This window comes from Cyclopterus lumpus, chromosome 24 (genome assembly GCF_009769545.1).
Source record: "Cyclopterus lumpus isolate fCycLum1 chromosome 24, fCycLum1.pri, whole genome shotgun sequence".
Classification (NCBI taxonomy): Eukaryota; Metazoa; Chordata; class Actinopteri; order Perciformes; family Cyclopteridae; genus Cyclopterus; species Cyclopterus lumpus.
Genome location: NC_046989.1, coordinates 14,258,987 through 14,278,065, shown reverse-complemented (window position 1 = coordinate 14,278,065; position 19,079 = coordinate 14,258,987). Strand labels below are relative to the sequence as shown.

The 19,079-nt window shown below is 40.5% G+C and overlaps 2 protein-coding genes and 1 non-coding gene across 4 annotated transcripts; 2 read left to right on the top strand and 1 right to left on the bottom strand.

Moving 5' to 3' along the window:
* Nucleotides 1–755: 755 nt before the first annotated feature.
* Nucleotides 756–13,994, top strand: tmem214 (transmembrane protein 214). 2 transcript variants are annotated; one of them, XM_034527343.1, is made up of 18 exons: nt 928–1,042; nt 4,574–4,671; nt 5,742–5,935; nt 6,326–6,476; nt 6,671–6,805; nt 6,934–7,016; nt 7,209–7,314; nt 8,095–8,176; nt 8,412–8,513; nt 9,190–9,331; nt 9,897–9,988; nt 10,168–10,216; nt 10,357–10,464; nt 10,601–10,718; nt 10,837–10,933; nt 11,695–11,863; nt 12,000–12,151; nt 12,653–13,994. In XM_034527343.1, the coding sequence occupies exons 3-18, from the start codon at nt 5,753–5,755 to the stop codon at nt 12,777–12,779; spliced, it is 1,896 nt and encodes a 631-aa protein (XP_034383234.1). In that variant the 5' UTR covers nt 928–1,042; nt 4,574–4,671; nt 5,742–5,752; the 3' UTR covers nt 12,780–13,994. The 2 variants fall into 2 exon arrangements, with proteins under 2 accessions (XP_034383233.1, XP_034383234.1); XM_034527342.1 differs by lacking the exon at nt 4,574–4,671 and having other exon boundaries at nt 756–1,042.
* Nucleotides 13,995–14,284: 290 nt separating this feature from the next.
* trnaa-agc lies at nt 14,285–14,357 on the top strand. The gene has a single exon. It is a non-coding gene; the product is annotated as a tRNA-Ala (tRNA).
* Nucleotides 14,358–15,766: 1,409 nt separating this feature from the next.
* On the bottom strand, nt 15,767–18,903 carry ccdc25 (coiled-coil domain containing 25). The gene is made up of 9 exons (XM_034527546.1): nt 18,687–18,903; nt 18,473–18,520; nt 18,328–18,367; nt 18,136–18,187; nt 17,609–17,684; nt 17,300–17,403; nt 16,935–17,137; nt 16,642–16,687; nt 15,767–16,227 (listed from the first exon to the last, which is right to left on the bottom strand). The coding sequence occupies exons 1-9, from the start codon at nt 18,709–18,711 to the stop codon at nt 16,198–16,200; spliced, it is 624 nt and encodes a 207-aa protein (XP_034383437.1). The 5' UTR covers nt 18,712–18,903; the 3' UTR covers nt 15,767–16,197.
* Nucleotides 18,904–19,079: the final 176 nt, after the last annotated feature.

The following is a 19,079-nucleotide window of genomic DNA, read 5'->3' as shown; positions in this document are numbered from 1 at the left end:
TTATCAATGACAGCTGCTTTGCTTGTCAGTGTAGGTCTACAATTTGTTTCAGAGACTGACACAGTTTAAATGTTTAATAACGTTGAGTAACGTGGCATATGCATACGGCTTTTCCATAATTTGCCAATTTCTCAATTTGTTATTATACAAGATTAGTATTTAGGCATGAGAGGCTGGAACAGGTGAATTTGAGGAAATAGTTTTTAAATGATCTGTACTTAAGCTTAGTGGGAATTTGAGGTACTTGCACTTTGCTTGAGCATTTCCATTTAATGTAACATTTGTCTTGAGTTACTTTTCAGATCACAATGTATCATACCCTTCATGTCCAGTGAAAACCATGTAAATCCATATTTGGTGAGTTTGAATTGGATTATTTCTGTAAACATGTACAGCAGTAACATACAACAATGCAGCAGTAATATTAATCCAAACACATCACACTGTCCTTGAAGGGACATTTGCTGAAACTTAATTGCATAAGCCAAGGTTTTGAATGCAGGACGTGTACGTTTTTTCAAACTTCTATTGGTGGGCTACTTTTAATTAAGTAAAGGATCAGAGTACTTCTTCCATTGCTGTGTTTTTTAAAAGCACATACCTTTTCTTTTTTTTTCATTGACATATATAAAAAGCATAAATTGATTGTGAACAAACTACTTTGGGCCATCTGTTAATAAAAACGGAGACGTGTATGAACTTGACCGTTACGGTACAAACGCATCGCTCTGACGTCACGCCGACAAAGAGACGTGGCACGCGGACCGGTTAACGATCAGAGCCATTGAGTCGAGTCGTCCTGTACCATTCAGCGGGGGAAGCAGGAGTCAGGAAGTCACGGTGCCACGACACACGCATACAACAGCTATAACAATCTGGACCAGAGACATGGCTTCTAATGCTAACGCAGCGGGCAAATGGGAGGTGGTGAAGAAAGGGAAGAAAAGCAGCGGCGCAGGAGGAGGCAAGAGCGCGTCCGACAAGAAGCCCGGCGGCGGCGGGGGGAGGAAAGCCCTGGGAGAGTCCAACCAGCCCTCCAGACGTGAGTGAACACGGCCCTGCTAGCGGCTCCGTGACCCAGTTACCACTCTGTGCGTGTTTAGAGGAAGAGGAGGAGGACGGAGCTGCGTGTACGAGCTAAAAATAATAACTGTTAACTGTTTAAACGAGAGCCTTTCAGCTCGTAGCGGTTGAGGCAGTGACTCCGTGGGAACGGAGAGCTGTCATCCGACGTGACTCGCTAGCCGCCGCAGCATAGCGCCGCGCAGTAATGGTCACGTCTTACGGTGTTTCTCTCGGTGTGTCCCGTTTGGCGTGTTCTCCGTTAGCGTGAGTGACTATACTTTAGCCCCATTTCTGCCGACGCCTTCATTAAAAAAAATAAACGCTAAATACCTGCAAAATACTCGACTACGAGAAAGCGCTAGCTTGTGTGAACGTTAGCTTGCTAGCAGCCTCTCGAGCGGCGTGTCAACAAAGGCAACGTCATCACTGAGGAGCTGCGTGCCAGCAGCTGTCTGGTCTTTTTTTAAAAAACATTTTTAGTTTAACGTTATTTATTTAAAATACATCTACGTGGTGTTGTTGTGACGTTGTTGTTCGACGGTCCAAAGTTAAGCTAATCAATCAGGCATCCGCTTATTTCCTCCTTCGGGGACAGTTGTCACTGTGTTGAGCGATCAATTATCAATGTGGTGATGAGGCTGGTAATATAATATAGGTGTCTAGTTGTCAACTAATACAACAACTTATGACCAAGTAACTTGTTGTTTGTCTAACCACAGCCTGATAACATGTATCTATGTTGTCCAAAAGTCAATAAAAAGCATAACTGAGCCATACCGTTGGACTAGGTGACGTGCTACCTCATTATGATTATGACATGCCTAAATGTGTATGTATTTTAAGCTTTGTCTGAATTCAATGGGCTCGGGGTTGAGTGACAGAGACATCGTAGGGACGTTGTAAAGTAGTAAGTGTTTAAGTTTAAGAGCACTGTTGATTTTCTTGATGATAAAAATATAAAATCTTTTTAAGCAATTAAGAGTAGACAATATAATGATCAATAGCCATAACTGAAGTTCTACTCTGTTACCGTTTAGGTAGATAGTGGCAATGCACACAAGTTTGCAGATGCAAGGATTTCATATTTTTTTCACACATTAACAATCAATAGTTTGGTTTTCACCTAGAGATCGAAGTGAAACTACAAACATCTGCACATCCATCTGACTGGTCTCAAACAGGGATCAAGGCTGGTTTACCAACTGGGTAATCTGGGACCCCTGGAGTCCCAGAACTCCAGGGGTCCCAAAAGCCCCAGGCTTTCGTGTGTGTAAATCAAGTTGAGCAATTTACCACTACAAACAAAGCTCTATATCAGCTGATCATGGGTGTGATGATCAGATGAAAGGTGTGTTGTGGATTATTGCCTGCTTTTGAAGCCCTGGCTCCGTGGATTCTGTGCTGAAATCTAGGTTCACTTCAGTTTTGTGCTCACATGTTGCACAATCTTGAATTAATTTGTGTTTTATCAATTCATCACCCAGCAAACCTGGGGGCCAGGTAGTGGTCTAGCGTAGAAACCCTTTAAATAATATTTATTAGTCTTTTAAAAAGGGCTAATAAACTAATTTCTGCCCCAGCAGGTTAGTATGCTCATAACAAACCGAGCAGTAACCTTTGTTAACTTTGACAGTTTACTTACGTTGTGATGATTCCTTATTGGCCCAATTTAGTAGAATATATTTACAACAATTTGATGGATTGTTTGTTTTTATATTCATCATACGCTACATTCAGTAAACCTAGCAACAACTACCGCACCCTCTCAACAGTAACTTCAGGTCTCTCTGCCGCTACATTTGTTTTATCCACCAGTTTTATCAGTGAATCAGCCCGTTCAAAGTCTCTAATCACAGTGACCGTGACCGTGCCAGTTCTGAGGCTGTGTAAAGGTTTTGTCCAAAAATAAATGGGGATGAGAATTGCTAAGATTTTATTTATACCAATGCTATAATATAAAAAAAAATCTGACAAAAGTAGGCTTACTCAGGTTTTCAGCGAAGGGCTAGCACGGCGTACAATGTGTATTATGATCACAGGCCCTGTTTGCCACAGGAATTAACTGACATTATTTTGGCAGTCAAAGGACGGCTTGACGGTTATTTCTTCACAAGTAAACACATTAAAAGAAACATTTTAGAAATCTAATACCTGATTTTACTTGACTTATTATTTGTCATTGAGCCAATATATTTATACTTAATTAATTTAATGTGTGATTGCATGTTACAGACAGCTTCACCTTTTTAGAAGGTCACATTTAAGACGGTTGAAATGACACCTATATTACATGTCTGAACAAGTGCTCTTCTTTTCACTGAAGAGATTATGTTAATGGTCAAATTTAGATGCCAGATATCTTCAGGGTAACTCAATCAAAGAAAATTAAAAAAAAACAATGTCTGACATCATCCCAGCTGGCTTTTTATTAGCTTTGTAAAACAGTCCTGTTTATTTTATGGTCTCCACTTGATAGAAATTGCAAACTTGAATAGGATATACACCAATGATCTCTGTAAAACAAGTGTTTCATCTCTACTTATAGTATATACCAGTATAATCTTTTGCAATATGTGTGTTATAATAATGCCAGATACAAGTTGGCAGTGGCCCTGCTATGACAGTATACACGGAGAAAGAAATGTGACTAGATAAGCAAGACATACCTTGCTGTTCTGTGTCGTTGAGGAGTATCTGAAAATGGTTTGCTCGGTATCTATATGTGAGGCATCCTGTCAGATATTCTTCTGCTGGTGTAAGAATCCATTCCCAGTCCACCCACCCTTCAGGGAGGCCATGTTGGGTGCAACTGCTCATATCGCATTTCACCAAACCACCAAGACCCTCTGCTGCCAGGCGCCGGTGCTGTGTCCGAAGCCAAGGACGTAGTGTCGAGACTATAGGTTTTCATTACACTTTGTGATGGGTTGTGATTTTGTGTCATGCTCAAAAATATACTTCCATGTAAATTGTCAACATAATGATTTCACAAGCTCAACAACTGGTTAACTGCTGTTGTTGTACTGCATTCGTGGAGCCAAACCCCAGCGGGCGTTAAAAGTAATTAAAAGAATTTAAAAGTGACTTCTCAAACAAAAACACTGTGCAGTGTCTCAATTTAAAGGAAAAGGAAATAATTACTCAACATTGGTTTGTGCCATCTCTAGTCCTGTCATCAAACAAGTGTTGCTTATGTTTTAACCTTGTATCACAGAACATTAGTTTAAAGCTGTCGTTTACTTATTTCAACCATTCCTTTCATCGTCAGTTGCGTGGCCTCACTTTTTGGCTTGTAGCAGATGTGTTCTCGCGTTAGGAGCTGCTGCTGGAAATGACCGACTTCCTGACTCGTATGGATTTTTTGTTTAGTATTTATAGACGTGGACACCCGGTCAGATTTCCTAATTTGTCAGTCTTTTGGTAATTTCGTCGCTGTTCAGCTCTGGTAACGCTTTACTAAGTGAGACCTTCACAGAGGCAACAACTGACTTCAGTATTTGGTTTATAGAAGTGAAGAATAATCGGGAACTGAATCCAGGATGAGATGCAACGAGTCCCGTCTTGGCGTCACCGGCCTGTGTTGTTGCTGACCAGATATAGACGGAGGTTTGTCAGCAACATGCATGGCTGAATGATCGGTGAACAACTGGTGACCTTTTGTCAACAGACTCAAGTTAGTGGGTGGGTCTGACTGGGAATCTTGTGTGCAGTCGTATCGCATTAAATACTGAAGATGTCTTTGCTACGTTAGTTAAGCTGAGAGCCATTTGTGACATATATCTCACAGCATGAGTTTCAATGATTCAGTCTTATTTTGCAAACACACTTTTTAAAGGGTCAAAACCAACAATAGAGTTATGCTACAACCACGATGTAACTTATTCTACTGTGCCAATATTCCTCCTTTGTTGTCCAAAAACGCATTAATAAGCCATAATGTGCAGTATAGAGTCAACCTCACATGCACCATCCTGCTGTCCGAAGTACTCACTGGAGCACAAGATGTGTATTAATCCACGGCTGAAAATATTCCTTAACAAACATAAGTAAAAGGAAATAATGCAAAAGGAACCATATTTTGGCCTCTTTTTTTGGGGGGGGGGATTTAGGAAATAATAATCTTTGGTCTGAGGGCTACAGACCAACTAACACATTGAGTACGGTCTTGTCATTCATTTATTTTCTACTCTAAATGAAATATAGATGTCACCCTTATCCTTTCAGAGGCTTTTACATGCTAAGAAATACAAATATAAAGGTTCTGAGAAATACTGGATACTTAAGCAGGATCACGTTGGTATTTAGCTGCAGAAAACACGCCTAAAATATCTGGGCTTTTGCTACCTATATACAAGGTATATTGACCCTCAAAACTCAGCGTGTCACACAGGGTTATACTTGAAATGCTGCTTGTGCTTAACTCTCTTTGTGGAGTGAGAGTTGCATGAAAACTGTCTTGGATAATAACAGCCTATTATGCAAGTCCAAGAGGGAGGGAGGAACTACTGAATGTGAGGGGAGGGGAATGCACTGGCGTCATGGATTAACAGGGTTGATAGAAGGAAGTGTTGCAGGAGACCAAAGAAGTTGGAAGAGAGGCTGCATTACAGAAAAGAAAAAGTATAGATTTATCTGCACATAGGCGCTTCTAACGACTGCCTTGTTTTCCTTTTCAGCACCCCTGGTGATGTCCGAGACTCTGTATGACAATTTTGAGAAGATGGGAAAGAAACAGAACAAGGAGCAGGTTCCACCACCAGCTGAGTCTGAAAATAAGAAGCCCTCATCAAGTAAACCATCCAAGAAATCCCACTCCAGCAGTACAGTCACCCCCACAGCTCTCAAGACCCTCGAGGAAGCCTTCAAAACTGTGAGTATTGCCTTCGTAAAACTTCCTGGTTGTTGGATGCTGACATTTGTTCACAATCAAAGCTTGAAACTGAATATGCGTATTTCTTGTAGTTTTTAAAAAGAGAGAGAGAAACAACTATTGAACTTTTTGGAAGATTTTGTTTGTGCGCCTTTTGCTCAAAAACACAATAATCAGGCTTCCTTGGTCAGTCACTAGAAAGAAAAATAAATGCATTAGACTTTGCAAAACCAGAGTCTTTAAATATTTTCATGGAAGCCCACAGAAACAATGCTGCATTGTGGCCTCTTCCAAGCCAACTATCACATGCTAAAACCGAGGTCTCCTCTTCACATAATGGGTGTGCTGTTTCTGAGCGTACATCCTTCTTCTGTCTTGTTCCCTGTTTAGTTGGATGTTGGGGACCTGAAGCAGCAGTTGGCTCGCAGTCAGACCCTGTTTCCAGAAAACCCATCAGTGTGGGTCAAAGACCTGGCAGGATACCTCAACCTCAATCTGACCGCATCAGAGACTGAGCCCACACTCAGCAGCTATGCTCACGGTCGGTCAAACTTTGTTTTAGTTTACAGCAAGAGGGAGAAGACAATAGTGTGCACATTCAATATGGCCCCTTTGGACAAATCTATACTATCTGTATGAAGAAAACAAACTGTCTGCAATTAAAAGTTCCTGCAGGGCAACGACTTATTTTAATTTTCACATTTTCATTACCCTTTTCCATCTTTTTGTCCCCAGACTACCCATACTGCCTTTCAGGAAAAGAGCTGAAGGGAGTGATCAAAGGCCTCATTGGACGCTGCAGTGATATTCTGCCAGATTTCTTCGACCACTGTGTTTATACTATGCTCAGGGAGATGGACAGACAGGCAGGTAAATATGGAGCACCATATTTTAAGGTAGTGCATTGAAGTAAGTGTTAATCTGTGTATATTTGAAAGTATTTTTTGGGGTTAAATTTAAAGGACCGACACAAACCGCCTCTTTCTCACTGTTTCCAGGGGAGCCTCTGCATGGCTACAGAGTTTGCATCCAGGCAATCCTACAGGACAAACCCAGGATAGCCACCCAAAATCTGCCAGAAGTGAGTGAATGTGTGTGTTTGTCCTTGAGTCCTGCAGATCACTGCCTTTGTCTGCTCCAAATGTACTTAAAATAAGTAACAATGCTAGTTATGTAATAGCTTTCTTTAAAACAAAATCTGTCCATCGTCCTGGGGATTTGTCTTTTGCAATAATGTTGTTGTAATAACCTTCCTCCCATTTGTCTCCTCTAGTATTTGGAGTTACTGCGATCAGTTCAGAATCGTCCAGTGAAGTGTTTGACCATCATGTGGGCTCTTGGCCAAGCTGGATTTTATGACCTCAGCCAGGGACTAAGAGGTAGTACAGTCAAAACACACAAAGCACACACTCATGACACATTATTTGAATATGTGGACACGTAGTATTTGTATCTTCCCCTGCACTGTATTAGTTCCAGTCTGTCTCCCCTTTCTCCCCATTTCCCAACAAAATGTGCCGACACACATTCTGGGCTTGAGGTTAATGAAGCAACAGTGCACAGGAGAGCAGCAACACATCCAGTGACAGCCTTCTGTGAGCTTACACACATGGTAGCGTTGGCCTTGTCTGCTGCCTGATATTTGTTGAGGCTGTGAGATGGATGTTCGTATGTGGGCAGGAGAGGATGAATATTCCTCGACGATTGCATAACCACCTGCAAAATAAGGTTAATAAGTATAATTTGACTCGCCCCAGGCAAAGAAAGACACAAGTTGGCAGTTAACAAAGCTACAAGTGCAAAAGAATCTGTTGTATCATCTTGAGGTTGGGATATTTAATCTAAAATGAGGGGAAACCTATTTTAGAATCACTACAATCTTATTTAAAATGCCATCAAGAGTTTCCTGTGAGTCTCGGGCTTTATTTTGATTTGGCAAGATATATTGACCTGACATTGTAACACAGAAGAAATGTCTGTGGAGCCTCATTTTGTGTCCACTCGAATAATTATAAAGTATATCAGAATAAAAGTCATGTTTTGCTTCTGCAGTTGCTCCGGGCTTTTTAAAAATTGAAAACTGAAAAGGCTGACTGACTCACTTATGTAAGAACTAAACGTTCCAGTCATATTAATGGAAGTCTTTATGTGTGTTTCAGTGTGGCTGGGTATCATGCTTCCTGTGCTGGGAGTGAAGGCCTTGTCTTCATATGCCATTGCATATCTGGAGAGACTTCTCCTGTAAGTCCTCCTAAGAAATATGTGAATGTAAAATATAGCCTTTTTCTTTTCACCTATCTATGATATTCATGTGTGACAAATATTGTCTCTCTCTTGTGTGTCGAGTTACTTACAAATCTGTAGGCTTTTAACATTTAATGAATAATGCAGTGGGTTTTTTTCAGTTTTTTTCAAATGTTGCTCAAAATGAAACTACTAAAATACTTTGACTCTGTTCATGTTCTTCTTTCCCCAGACTTCATGCAAACCTGACAAAGGGATTTGGCATCATGGGTCCTAAAGAGTTCTTTCCTTTATTAGATTTTGCTTTCATGCCCAAGAACGCCCTGACATCAAGGTAAATGTAACAAAATGCAAACACTGAAACCCAGTCATGAGAGGATTTGCTTGATTTCATTGATTAATAATCTAGTGCACAACATTCAATTCAATTCAGTTTATTTTGTATAGCCCAATATCACAAATTACAAATTTGCCTCAGAGGGCTTTACGATCTGTACACATACGACATCCCTGTCCCGGGACCTCACATCGAATCAGGAAAAACTCCCAAAAAATAACCTTTCACAGGGAAAAAAAAGGGGGGATCATGAATACACTGGGGAGAAAGAAGTGGGTGTGGAGCATGAATTTAGCCTGAATGTTTAACAATCAAAAGTGACTTCAGGACAACAGTGGCACAAGAAGTGACTGTGGCTGATTTGCAAATGCACTGAATTCATTTAAGAGGATTATTGGAAATGGCTCTTTTTTTTAATACTGGGACATTTTGAATAGTTTAGTTTGAGGGAACAGTCTTCCACCTGTAGAAAATGTGAAACGGCTGATATCTTCATTCAGGGTTGAAAAACTAGATTTTGTAAATGATATATTGCTTTCACATCGGCTGTTTTTATGAAAACGCATCAACGGTTTTGTGCGGTTGGTAGTCTTTTCCCCCCAATTTGGTTTACATTCAAGTGACTCTTTGCTTTATACAAAGTAATCAAAACAAACATTTTGTTTGTGTTCAGTCTGCAGGAGCAGCTGAGGCGTCTCTACCCTCGACTGAAGGTCCTTGCATTTGGAGCCAAACCCGAGAGCACATTACACACATACCTGCCATCCTTTCTGTCCAGAGCCACACCACACTGCCCAGATGACATGAAGAGAGAGGTAAGAAACACACACATTACAACAATCTGTTCTACTTAATACTGCTGCTTCAGTGTAGTTTAGCTCCGTGCAGCAGCATTACTCATTTTGATAAGTGACCCATCGTACAGTTTGTTGTTAATAGCCTCACTGTGGTGACCAGCATGTTGGCAAATGGCTAAAACACTATAAATATGTTTATATCCACTAGCCGGCAATGTCATACCACTGGTTAACAGGCCACATATTGCTGCTGATAAATGAATGTCCACTTTAATTTAATTAAAAAAATTGGTAATTGAAAAAGCCAACAGAAAACGTTTTAGTGGATTGAAGAGCAGTGGCTTCTGTAGTTGCCATGTTGCACTAATGTTTTACAATCGGCCATCGTCTAATTGGCAAAAGAAGTGCCAGTATATACGCAATGAAGCTACACGACATGTGTATGATGAGGATGTTGTCTTCATCTGCTTTTGCTATCACTGTTGATTGATCATCATAAAAACAAATTCTGGTTAGCGGTAAAAAAGGTATTATGGAGAATTACGGCTTCACAAATTGAGTCTTTCTTCCCCTCGTTTTGCAGCTGCTCAGCAGTATGACGGAGTGTTTGTGTGTGGATGTCCAGAGTCTAGGAGTGTGGAGGCAGCTCTATACCAAACACTTACCCCAGTCCAGGTGCGTGATGTGCTTGTTCTTTCTTGTTTTAATTGTGAAAAGTAGAACAGAAAGCAGCGAGGCTCTGTGACTAACGCGTATGTCCCAAATGCATTTTCCCGGACGTGAAAGTAAAATAAAAATGATATATTATGCACTGATAGACGACGCTAACTGTTCCTCGCACTTCTCTTCTCCAGTCTGCTGTTGAACCATTTATTGAAGTCCTGGAACATCCTCCCCCCAAAGGTACGAGTCCTGCCATGAGATTGTTCATCAACCAAACTCTTAATGAGTGCATGTTTATGCACAGAGGGCAACAGCTTTATTAATAAATAGATCAATAAAAAGTCATGTTTAAGTGTTGTGATTTTATTTTCCATCCGAAGCTCCGGAAAAACCTTGAAGAAACAATCCAGTCTTTCAAAGTGACGAATGAAGAGATGAAAGACACCGTCGAAACTCAGGAGCTTCAGGACTGCAATAGCCTGTGTCAGGTGAGACAAACGGTCACTGTATGAGCTGAATTAAACTTCTAGAATATATATATATATATATATATATATATATATATATATATATATATATCCGGTAAATAGAAGTTTTGCTGAGTGTTCCCTCCTCCGTCTCCAGAATCTGCAGGTAAAGATGCGCGGCCGTGGGTTCCCCTGGTCCAAGCTGCTCATGGTTTTGCTTGTGTTTGTCGCCGGCTTCATCGCTCATGACATCAGATCTCGCGGCTCCTTCGCAGGTCTGTCCTGAGTCCTGTTTACCCTTTGTTGTTTGTATCGCAACGTGCAAGACTTTTTTTTCCATTTATTTATTTTTTGTTGTTTTTGAGGTCTAACAAAGTGAGTTGTGCATTACAGATTCCACCACAGCCCTGCATCTGCGCAACTCAGGGGTCACAGCCGTATCCGAGCAGGCCTGGAGCAAAATAAAGGTCTACTCCAAACAGGGCTTCAGGTAGGACCTCAGAGTCTGTCTGGACTTCTGTACGCGGTCTGACCAGAGGCCGGTCCGACCAAAGCTGGAACATATCTCAAGCATGCTTTAGGTTCACAAAGCAGTTTGTGTACAGTCTGCTTCACTGGCTTATAAAATACACTCAGTGACCACTTTATTAGGTACACCTGTACAATCTAATGCAAACTTTTATGAGGCCTATAATGTTCAGGGTTTTTGACGCTGTCATACAGGGGTTAATTAATCCGTAATTATTTTGCACTGAGGTCACGGAGTAGTGTTGCACTGGACAGCATTATAATCAGAGGTGTTGCTAATATTTTAGCTCCATCATGTATGTAAATAACAAATATGAGAAAGGACTCAATATAATGTAACAAAACCATCTTTAACTCTTGACTTCAATATTAAACACAATTGAATTTAAAAAGACAGATGTTGTATCGGATTCCATTCGATGTGCAGGTGCACCTAATTAAGTGGCCACTTAGTGCATATGATATAGTTAAAACATTTGAATATAATTCAAATAGTAGACTGCTAGCTAATAGAAATCCAAAACTATCCCACAAGACTTAATTCAGCCCACAAGACTTAATTCAGTCATGTTTGCAAAGAGGCTAAAGATGGATGAAAATGGAACATTGCAGTCGACTACTTTACATTGAAAACAATGACAACACACTGACGTATTCAAGCGCCATCTGCATGCAACTGTACATGCAAATATAATTTATTCTGTGTTTTTGTATCCTCTGTAGCTGGTTGGAGACGAACACTCCTCATTATTACTCTGAGTGTGCACGGGTTTTGGGGCCACTAATGGACCACGGTTTGGAAAAGACAAAAACAGCAGCCATCTTCGTCTCTGAAAACACCATGCAGTTTATTCTCTGGATCAAAGAAAAGACACCGCAGGCCATAGAATGGGTAAGGCTGTAAAACCGTCCCTCGCTGATGGTCATTTCCATTTACCTCCAGTTACCTTTGAACGTGTTTTCTCTCGATTCAAAGAGGTAACAAATTGAAGCCATTAACTTGTGTATCTCTTTGTGTCTTTGCCCAGGTGAACACCAACACTCCCGACAGTGTATTCCAGGTGTTGGCGTATTTAAAGGCCCTGCTCCTCTCCCTGCATCAGAACTACATCTTGCCAGCGCTGGCGTATCTATCTGAACTGCTACAACGATCGTGGACCAACCTACAGGACTCCTGCAAGTCAGTACTTTGAGGCGTCCTTTAAACATGCGTTTTCTGAATGTACGCTGGTTTTTATGTGGATGCCCAATCAATGTTGATGGTAAAGTCCACTGCAGCAAGAAATTCCTGAGAACTGAACATCATGTGCACTGATAATTGCCATTTACGCGGTTGGCTAGTTTGTAAATATTACCAAAAGCATTGATGTGCTTTCATCACAGTACAGTCACATGAGTTACAGCACAATAAATATGTTTAAGTGTGCAGTACCCTTTTTAAGTCTTTACTAGCTCAGACAGTTCTCAGGTTTTGATGCCTCAGCCCATTTCAGGAAATCTCTAGTTTGAAACCAGGCAGTACAACAGAACAAAGAAGAACACAAACTCACTGCATTTATGAATAGCTGGTGCATCCCGGTCCTGGCATCCGAATCAAAAAGCCGCATTAAGTGTTTGTTTTTTAACCATTAAGTATAAGAACACATTCTCCAAATATGTATTTTTCTTTTCTTTCCTGCAGTGGGGAGGTGTCTGTATCGTGTCTGCAGGGCCACGCGTTGTCCTTCACCAACACAACGTGGCAGCTGCTCCAGCACACAACTTCGGCCATTAAGATGTGGGCTCAGGAGCTGCTGACGCGGGCGTGATGACCTCACAGACGCTGACTAATTAACGTTCACAATATACATATATGAAGATATATATATATATATATATATATATATACACACACACGCTGACCTAGTCTGAGGCTGCCTTTCCGTATGCTGGCTCTCAAGCCATGATTGGACTCTGTGGGGTAAAACAAAGAAACTCTCACATTAAATTTTTTAATCAGTTCGATATTGTAAAATGTTTTTTTTTTTACCAATCTTTTTGTCAATGCTGGACGCAGAGGTCGTCTCTGTCTCTCTCTCTCTCTCTCGCTCTCGCTCTCGCTCTCGCTCTCTCTCGCTTTCCCTTTTCTACTGCAAATTTCAGCTGTTGCTTTAACCTTTGGGTTAAACAGATTGTGTAATTTATAGAAAATGTAGGTTTGTAGATGATTTATAAAACATTTTTATTTTATGATGTGTGTGTGTGTGTGTATATATATATATATATATATATATATATATATATATATATATATATATATATATATATATATATATATATATATATATATATATATATATACACACACATTTAAAAAAAGTGTGATGTGAAAACTTTGTAAAGGGCACGGAAAAGACCAAAAAACATATTCCAGACTTTTTCAAGCCAATGAGTCGTATCAGATGCCGTATGTTTGTGTGTGCGTCAGTAAAACCTCCATCAGACCTGAGAATCTTTCCAGTGGGCAGCTCACAATGGTAAATCTTCAACAGGAAAGATATTGTGAGTAAAGAGGTCACAACTGCTGGTGGGTTGAAGCCGTCATAAGATTTAGAGTTTGACAGCATGACCCTAAGGAGGCTCACATCAGAAGAAGAACACATCTACCTGTTATCTCGTCTGTCTGTCCTGCACACCTCCTCGTCTCGTCTTTGCTGCTTTGTCAGCTGTCTGCAGTTTCTCTGGAGTTTTCATTTGCCATCAGTGGCTCAACACCGGAGCTAAAAAAAAAAATAGAAAAGCTGTTGTGTTCTCATTACTGCTGATGATATTCTGTGTGGATCAAAACAAGCTCATTCTCAATAATGTGATGATGATTATTAACCCCTTGCCAACGTCCTCCTGTACCCTAGATAATGAAGAATAAACCCCTCATCTCATTCACTAACCCTTATTTGTAAACAGGATGTAATGATGGATATGGCAATGACTAATGTCTTACTTTGTAATGTAAATGATTTCTAATAAAGACTTCACCCCCATTGGTTGGTCTATCTGCGTTAACTCTATCGGGCGGCCAGGCTCCAGCCATCTACAAGTCAAAGTATTTGTTCCATCAATGAAGTGTGTTTTTGCTTTGATATGTTCTTTCCGGATAAAACATAAATCAAGTATCAAGATCACATGGGAACCAAACCTCCCCTCCGTGAAAAAGGCAGAATATCTCGTACCCGAGCAGTCTGACGTATGTAGAGGTCCGTTTGGTTATAACGTCCTGTCTGGTAGCCTCGCATAGCGCCTTCTTAAAGGGCTTTGACTCCTCAGTGTGTATCGTGGGGGATTAGCTCAGATGGTAGAGCGCTCGCTTAGCATGCGAGAAGTAGCGGGATCGATGCCCGCATCCTCCAGCTTTTTTATTTTCAGAAGACAAACACACTATTTTATATATATATATTTTGCGTATAAACAGTGAGACAAACACACTATTTTTTTAATATATATGTTTTCGTATAAAAGGTGAATATATATTTGTTCATATCTAAATTAGCGGGACTTGTTTTTGTTTGTGGTCGTTGTAACACTATTATTCTTGCTTCCTCTGTGTCCAACCATTTCTTAGTAAAGATGCAGTTGGGTTAACTACCGATATCAAGGCGGTGCAAATATAGTAGTAGCTCCTATGAATATCGTTTTTAGGTCAATCGGCTGACATGCCGTTTTCTGTGATAAGAGGTGGATTTCCATACTCCTCCTTAATAAAGTTCAATATCCTGCGGAATCCAAACTGTGAGACCTTCAGCCAAGATGAGCCTGAACCCAGCCAGCTACCATCAGCAATCGTTCCTGCACCCCTGAGATCAAATCAGTGAAATGGTTTAATTTGAAAAAAAAATGAAGGTACATCTTCAGCATGTGTGACTTGGTTCCTGTAGATATGTTTGTACTTTCTTACCTATCAGCATCTTAGTGCTGAAGGTTTCCATATTTCACAAGGAACGCCAGGACAGTTGAATCCAAAAATCACAGGTTCCCCTCATCCTCAATTAAAGTGAAGGTAAGTAACCAGACCTTAACATTCTCAGGGTAGTGTAATGTGTTGATGGTGCTACCTACAGGAGAGAAGAAATGCTGCAGGGAAATTGAGCGTTTTTCTTCTTCTAAAGACAAAGAAAAAACCCCTGCAAATTCTAAGTGTGTCTCTCTCTGCCAGCAGACAGCACACATATTAATACATCTGCAGGTCGAAATTGATGCATCATTACATTTCTCATCTGTTGGTGGCGCAAGTAGAACTTCTGCTGCAGGTCCAGTATTTAACATATGGACGTACTGGCTCCAGAAGTTCCACTTACTTACTTTTAACTAAACGTATATTTGATCATGAGCAAGGTTTTCAAAAGCTTTATGAAAAACGTGCACAAAAAAAAGAAAAGACACAATAATTAACTTGTACACCCTACTGTTATGAAGTCTGGAATATTCTAGATTATTTTATCATTATCATATATATATATATATATATATATATTTATTTTTGTATTATTATTTTTTTGCCGAACACGTGATGGTTCCAACTTTTCAGATGTTTCAGTTTTATTGTAAACTTGCCGTCATTTATTTGGGTTTGAACAGGTAGTTAGACAGAACAAGCAAGAAGACTTGAGACGAGCTTCGTTTAAAAATTATTTAAGATGCAGCCCGAAAATGTTGTAATCTTTCAGGACATCAGGGGCTCCAGACACGACGGTTTTCCTGTTGGATGGTAGAGGCTACGCCCGGTTGATGGTGCCGCTCAAAAGATTAGTATGTCAATGAATAACTATAACTGTGAAGTTTAATACATTGAATTGTAGTGAGTGAAATCAGACGTGCAGAGAAATGAACACATAAAAGAAAGTCAAGAGAAGAGTCTGCAGGGTTGTAAAAACACAGAGCCGCGACTTCTTATCAGAAACCAACAGCAGTGAGAACACAGTTCTGCTATTTGAGTGTTTTTTCCCCCCTAAAATGATGCTCGGCATTCTTGTCGTCCCGCGTTTTCTTTGACCTCTCGATGAAGAGGCCATTGGAATAAATCCCCGGCGCCGTCCCTCATCGACTCAGGTTCTGCCCCAAGTGTCCAAAAGATAAGATCAAATAAAATAAAATAAAAAAGGTATCCATTTCGTCTTTGTCTTCTTTCAGTGTCAGAGTTACATCAAGCACAAGCAGCAGAGGGGCGTCCCGACGTTCCGTCTGCTTCTCCTCTCACATGAAGTCGTCTGAATCGTTACCGTCCTGCAACCGAAAGGCAGCGAAGCACAAGTTAACGAAACCAGAGCCGGAACTAAATACTTTTCTTTTACTTGATCAAGTGGCACGACTTCTCTGTATCATCTCGCAACACTTTGAATCAAAGCTCGTCCATGACCGAAACCTACTTTTATTCTTTTCTGCTTCATTCCGGCTGTTAATCTAAATATAGTGATTGTGCTTCTTTTCATTATACACCGATATAATTTTATTTATATATATATATATATATATATATATATATATATATATATACACACACACACTTATCACAGTAGGCACATCTCTTTTTCGACGACCCATTTGTGAATATCACTGATATTGAATGTGACAGAAGCCCTGACGTTTTCCTTTCTGTCGATTCCCAAACAGAATACAGATTCATAGATTTGTCCTCACCTCATTGGTCGTCATATTTTCACTCTTCATCAGTGAAGTGTAGCACCTGGAGAGAGAAACACGTCCATTAGACATATAATCCATAATGTACACAGAAATGTATAGAGGCTTTAATAAAAACTCAGAGTATGCAGTACAGTTTTATACTATTGTTTTCAGTAACAGTTGAGTTTGCATTTAATGTAAATGCTTTAGTAAACTTGTTGACAATATTTAGTTGTCTAAAAAAAAATGAAATCCAACTTTAATATAACAATATCATAGAAAAACAACAACAACAACAACAACATTACTTGAGTTCATCCATCTCCTTTTTCCTCTTCTGCTCCTCCTTCTCCTGCTTCTTCTGGTCTTGGAGCTGTGTTTTCTTCTCGTTCCTCTCCTCCTGGTCTCTCGCCTCCTTCTCTGCCGCCAGGTCAGGGAGGCTTTCTGCTTTGGTCTTCTCCAGGCGGTTTACGATCTCATTGACCTTCTTCTCCACGGCCACAATCTTCACCTGGGAAACACAGAGCGAGCAGGACGCACGTCAGCGGGTGAGTCAGCGGTGATAAGAGACTTATGACGTAGAATACTAGAACAAAAACAACCCGTCATGCGTTCCTTTGTGACCCCTTTCTGCAGAGTCGGGTCGTTTTCATTTCAGTGCTGGTCTACTGACCTCTTTCTGTCGAAAGAAGCCGATCTGTCCGACGTCCATGCCTCCGGTTTTCTTCAGGTTGGCCCAAGGTGTGTAAACCACTTTGATGTTGTTCATCTTACAGCCTGACATGCATATTAATATACACGTGTCACTCACAAAAACAAACAAAAAACAGCAGAAAAAGGCGACAACGAGTTGATTTGTCATGGTAGGAGGAAATGTGTTGTTTGATACAGCACGAGTCACTTCCTCTGATCAGCTGTGATAATCAAGAATCTTATTGGTGGGGGCTGACACCCGATCCATTATCAGGAAGCAGATCTTTACCTTGGATGCTGTTGTTCTTCACCAGCTGTGCACAGTCTATCAGCACCTCGGGGGGGATTTCATCTATGGTCTGACCCTGGGAGAACAATTTTACATTGTAGTTTAAGTGCTCAGAGGCAAGTTAACAAGTATTTAATCAACAAGATGTGGCCCCCTGTCTGCTGTACTCGAGGGCTAAAATAACCTTTAAATCAACCTGAGCATCATTGTTGTCTCATTTGTGCAGTTTAGCACAAGGCTTCATTTAAACTGACCAAAGATAAAGATAGATAACATACGTTTGGTCAAAAGCCAATCCTAATTAGTGTTGTCCATTAGGCACGGCGGCCTGTGAATTCCAAAATCTACCAGCCGCTCAATAGATAACAATTGTTTTCTTGGCTAGTGAGTGAAGCAATTCCAGCAGCCACTTGCATGTTTGACTGGTGCTTATTTCAAAGCCCTGAACTCAGCACTGTATCCTCATCCGGACCCGAGACGTGATTGTGTACTTTCAGGATTTCAGGTTCACCGCGTTAACTCTTCACCTTTGGCAGTCTCAGATAAACGTGAGCCGAAGACAGTTTGTCCACGTGAAACCTGGACGTGGGGAAAGACAAAAAGAGTTTAACGTGTTTTATTCATATTGATATTTATCTTAGTTGTGCTCACAAACTATTCATTGCAAGATATTGAGTGACATCTGTGAAGCAACGTAAGTGTTGACACTTGAGTCTCACCAGATGTCTTCAGGCCATCCGTACTTTATTAGATCCTCGTCTGCAAAAATAATGAGATGTGGCATCAAGACAAAAAGTCAAATACATAATGTGTGTACGTGTGTGAAAAAGAGAGTGTGTGAGTGTAATGTTATAACGACCTTACTTTCATATTTGTCTCTCCCCATGTAGATTGTGTAGTGAGGGTTCACCACTGAGAGGGAAACAATACACAGTTAGTTATGGATGAAGGCGCAATAGAAGCTACCGGTACGAAACACACAAAAAACGCACTCACATTAAATGAGAATTATTTATTTTTTTAAGTATTGGCTAATCCGGCTACGAGCTAACTCCGCTGCATCGTTAACGTTACTCACCGGCACTTGTGAAGTAAAACACCATTTTACGTGAATCAAACTCGCCACTAAAATACGAATAGGAATTGAATACAGTTTGAAAGCTAATGCAGCTAATTATCAAAACAAATAAATATAACGAGCCGCCTGGTCAATGCTGTTGTCACTTTTCTCGTGTACGAGTTGACCTGGGAAGCTGTTGGCCAGCTGCGCGAAGCTGCAGCGACCGGTCAGGAAGTGCCCACATTTATTCTACAAAATAAAAGCTTCACGTTCCAAAATATTCCAAACATTTGCCGCAGTCCCTGGAAATTAACTTGCAAAGAAAAGTAACAACAATACTTTCACAAAATAAACAGTTTTGTATAATTGCACACAATATATATGTGAATAAAACACATTTTAAAATAAATA